General features: G+C 36.2%; 1 protein-coding gene across 1 annotated transcript; it reads right to left on the reverse strand.

Moving 5' to 3' along the window:
* Window positions 1–1,452: 1,452 nt before the first annotated feature.
* On the reverse strand, window positions 1,453–3,014 carry LOC136818068 (muscle-specific protein 20-like). The gene is made up of 2 exons (XM_067074431.1): window positions 2,825–3,014; window positions 1,453–2,054 (listed from the first exon to the last, which is right to left on the reverse strand). The coding sequence occupies exons 1-2, from the start codon at window positions 2,901–2,903 to the stop codon at window positions 1,561–1,563; spliced, it is 573 nt and encodes a 190-aa protein (XP_066930532.1). The 5' UTR covers window positions 2,904–3,014; the 3' UTR covers window positions 1,453–1,560.
* Between the last annotated feature and the right edge of the window lie 2,063 nt (window positions 3,015–5,077).

Below are 5,077 nucleotides of genomic sequence, written 5' to 3' on the forward strand. Positions count from 1 at the left end.
TTGTATTACTCATGATTTGATATACTGCTTATACTAGACTCTTTCGAAGGGGCTCCGACGGTAAACGACGATATTGCTAGGTAGGCGGTACTGCACTCTTCACTGGATGAAATAAGAGATTTCCAATCCTGGAAATATCTTGAAAATATCTTTTGTAAATATTATGGAAATACGACTTTTCTATATTTCCAAAGTTGTGGAAATATCATATTTCATGATATTTCATGATATTTCCAATTCTAAAATTCATTGAAACATCATATTTTCAAGACATTTCCAGGATTGGAAATCTCTTATTTCGCCCAGTGCTCGGTTAAAAAAGAGAAAATTAAAGGTGGCTACATAACATAAAGCTGTATCATTTAGAGTGTAGCCAAGTAAATTTGACAGTATTTATTTTAAGACGACGGCACTTCTTCACCACATTTCAAAAGGATTACAGGAAAATTTTGTTATCCAAAAGGATCTCTGGAGGATGATGGAACACTGAAGCTTTGTACTGAATGTTATGTTCAAATCGATCTTGGACCAAGGTACAATAATGGACAAAAATGTTGAGACAAAAGCTAATTCTAAGCTGCTTTCACCCTTTCCCCCATTTGCAATGTTCAATATTTGGTGTGACGGCCTTGCGGACTGAATATTGCAGCTGGAGAGAGGGGGCTATTTTATACATTTTTACTGCAAATTCCTGTGTTTTTTCTCAAACATTTTTGTCCAAGATTGTAGTTTATTCTACGCTTATTTCTTATAAACACCCCTGTCCCAGTGACCCGAACTTGGACAGATTTACTGTTTTAAAAGCCTGATTCTCAAGACGTTCTAAAAAGAGCCTTAGTATCAAGAGGCAGTTTTGAAACTCAGACTCGCCTAAAGGTTAACAGTAAAACCAGCTATGTTTTTAAGACTTAATTGAAAATATCTAATGTGAAATCTTCCTCTTTCTAAAAACAACTGAAAATTTGAAACAATCATCATTGAAAAAAGTATTCTGCCAAGTGAATTTATCCAACTATGTTTTTTTTTTACTTTGAACTAACTAAACGTTTTCTCATTAAGGCATTATCCAAGGTACATCAACGAAATCGAATGTGGACAGAATTGGCCAGATGATTATTTCTGTTTAACACATGAAGGCGTTTGTGCACCCAAAGTCATTTATATTACCTTCTTGTACGATCGGCGGAACGAAGGGGAGACACATCTTTATAATTGGATTGAATATATGCAACCGTTGACTGTGGGGTGTAATTGTCAAATACGTCAAGAATCGTTATTCAAAATGTTTATTTAAAACAACTGTATCGTCAGAGGAAGTGAGAGCTTTGGTATTTAGTCAGGATTTATGGGGGATTTAACTTTCATCAAACAGTTTCAAGACATTTTTACTGAGGAAAGGAGCAATACGTTCTTGAATGGAAAATTCGTTGAATGTTGGACCATTAAAAAATATAGGTGTTATAAACAAGATTTTATTGAAGGCATCACATTTCATTTTACAAATATTTTGTTAAAAGTTAATAAAACTAACTAAATCTTACAAAGAAGAAGGACAGCATACTAATCAAGGATAGCTCTTGTTTTTCCGAAATTTTGACCTGCTTGCGATGCTCCCTTGTTCCATCCTGCTTGTAGACCGATATGCGAATTTCCCTCTCGAAGTTGTTCCTCTGTGAAATTCCGTTTATTTTCTTCTGATTCCTTTGGGCCGATACCTCTCTTTCCCTTTTGGCTTACTTTACGTCCAAGAGCAAAGAGAGTAGTCAATACTTCAGCCATATTGATTCCGTCATATAAGGACACTGTTTGGAAAAGATCGACTTTCTTGCATCCATAATTTTCGCAAGCTTTCAAGAAATTATCAATATTTTCCATTTGCTTGAAAGCGATTTCACTTTCGTTGATTTTCTTGACGCTCCCTGGTTCAATAGCGTTGATGAGTTGACAAAGGATTTTTCCATCCTTGAGTTTGGCTTGAAGACTTTCAGCACCTCGTACATCCTCTAAATCACAGTCTTTGACATGGTGCATGATCCATTCGATAGCTTCTTGTTCTAAAAAGTTCAAAGTGAAACTTTTTACATTCCTGTATCATTATATTCAGCTAATGCCCAAGAAATAACAACGATAAATATCATTATAAACTTCAATCAAATTCCATTTATACACCTTGTGTCACAGACCCGGTGGAACCTCCACCCCACTGGAAAAATATGCTCGAAATTCATCCCTGGTGGTGAAAGATCTCTCGAATTCTGTCCCCGTTGAGAAAAGAGGAGTAGTTATCCCCACTGTGAAGTTTTGATCTGGAATTGCCGTCCCCACTGGATTTTTAGGATTGAAAACAATGGAAATAAATGTCCTCAGTCATAAAACAAAGGGCTATAGTTGCTTTAAATTCTATTGCAAATTGCTATGAAATTTCCACCGGGTCAGTGAGACAGGGGTATGTATTTATCAGCATCAGTTAGAGTCCACCCTTATAAGGTGTTTCAGTCAAAAGCCCTCTCCCATCAGTTTGTTAAATAAAGATTAATCACGAGTTTATGTATTTGCACTTTTGAGGACGAAAATGACTGGTACGATTTGGAGTAACCCACAGTTCTGCCATGCAAAATCGAAGACGGTAAAATTCCTCGGTTGATATCCTAGACAAATCAGTAGCTAGCCGTCTTCTTCGGAGAAAAACACACACACACACATATATAAATTCTGGGCTGCCACGGACATCTATCGGCTACCTTGTCGAACTTACAGTGCAAAAGGCATTTAGCTTTCGAAGCCTTTTGAACGTGCAAGACTGGAAATGATAAAAGAAACAAACCTTGGTCAATATCGTACTTGAATGCCATTTTATCGTGAAGTTCTTTAGTAAATCCATATCCTTCTTGTCGGTCAGCCATCTTGAAAAATAATATTCCCACAAAAAGATGAACTACGTGTCTATATTATTGAGTTTTAAATTATATCTGAGTCCCACATCCCCTCCACGAAGGTTTTTCTTTAGTCCCTTAATTTTATAGTGTTTGTTTTTGTGTTAACAGTCCTTAAATGGGGAAGGTTTAGTCCCGAAAATATTTTCTTCTAACATTATCAAAATATCAAAAGCGGAGAAAGAGGTGGGAAATTTTCTCGATCAATCTTTGGACTGTGTTTGAACGTCCCACAAGCTATGTTGACTTTTTAAACTACATTTAAACACGGTCTGAAATTCAGGGCTATTATTGTGTGTTTATTAAAATTATTGACAGAATCAAGCCACATGTGTCAGATTGTGTCATTTATTTATTTTTAAGAATTATGTCAAACTATTAGAACGAAAAGTAGCAGTTATGCGTGTGTGACTTTGAAGGGGTTTAACGGTTTGTTTGGTCAAATCTGTACTTATTTGTTTTAATGAGGTCATCGGTAGGAAAGTAGAAAGTTAGTTAATTCCTGATGAAGTCCGGAGAAGTGTTTCGGAAGAAAAAATGTATAACAATTACTATTGTATGATTAGTATTTTCGGTGACCCCACTGAATTTTGACCGAATGTAACGTATGACATATTTAGGTACAATGAAAACTGAACATTATATAGTATTATTATACAGTATTTAAAAAAGTTGACATTTCAGTACAGTCGAGTCTCTCTAATTCGATCTCCAAGGTCCTAAAAATATCATTCTAATTAGAAAAAGATTCGAATTACAGAGAGTCATTTAAACCACTTTGCAGCGCTGAGGGGACAAATATTTTAGATCGAATCACAGAAAGGTTCGAATAATAGAGATTCGAATTAGAGAGAGTTGGCTTTGTCTTAAAAGAATGGGTCATCATCATTTATATGAATAGCAGTCAGCGCATTCTGCTCAAATTTTAAGCTTTCAGCAACAACATCCTTTTCTTGAAAAAGCAAGCAGTTCGTTTTGACGTCACCATCTCGAAATGAGTAAGCAAAACAAACACGGTCTTGTTGACATTGCTCAAAACAACGTGTCGAATTTTCCGCGTTTCCACTTGTCTCCCTTGAAACTTCAGTCGGTAATCGAACATTTTGCAAGTATAAAGTTTTATCCAACAGTTTCAAAGACTCTTTGAAAAGAACGGATTTAACATGCTCTGATTTTTCGACGTTAAAAATAGACTCGTTTGTGGCTCGATATAGAAAACAGCTATAAGTATTCTCATTAAAACTAGCAGCTTGACAATCCGGGCTGTCGGCACATCTTTGCGTACACAAATCAAACGAGCTTTTGAATACAGAAAAGGCATTTCTACCAAAGAACAATCCTTTAAATAAGACATAACCAGCAATAATTGGTTTACACGTATTCACTTCGCCTTTATTTAGAAGGTTTGAGCAGTATGTCAATTTGCCTTTCTCCAACTTTTGCCTTACGGAGACATAATCTATATCTGTTTCACCCATGTACCTCTCTGTAAACAAGTTCAAGATCGATTCTAATTTATATTCAACAGGTACTGGGTTATCTTTAACTGTTGAAGCCCAAGTCATTGTTTTTCCGTCCTCGGGGGGCGGGGCACCAATCGTGATAGTTGAAGTCTCAACTTTCTCTTTGAAATTTTTCGCAATCTCTTTTTGGTCGTTAGTGAGCCCAAAACCGCCGTTAAGCGAAAAGATACCAGAATAACTTGCTTTTAAAGACACTGAAACTGTTTGTTGACTTTCTTTCTGGTAATCTGACTTAGTCATTTTATTCTCGTAGACGAACTTTGCACCAAATAATGCGTACGTTAAATAATGAGTGCCGTAATAGTCAAAGAAATGATGAGAGTCATCTTCATTCTTAATTGATTTCACCATTTCGAGAAAAGATAGGTCGAACTGAGGAGGCCTAACTTCATCAATCATTGCAAAGTAATAATTACATTTTGCTTGTGAAAATACAAAAACAGTCTCACTCGCTGACATAATAGATGTTTTATCTTTATATTCTGCACTAGCTGAGAAACTTGCTCCCCAGCCTTCTCCTGATGCTTCAGCAGATACGCTCAACGATTTGACAAATTGTGAGTTATCTTTGACAACACGTGATGAAAATGACGTTACACAGGATACGTCAGGGGCTAAAAT

The sequence above is a fragment of the Clytia hemisphaerica genome, unplaced genomic scaffold (genome assembly GCF_902728285.1).
Source record: "Clytia hemisphaerica strain Z4C2 unplaced genomic scaffold, Clytia hemisphaerica genome assembly, whole genome shotgun sequence".
Classification (NCBI taxonomy): Eukaryota; Metazoa; Cnidaria; class Hydrozoa; order Leptothecata; family Clytiidae; genus Clytia; species Clytia hemisphaerica.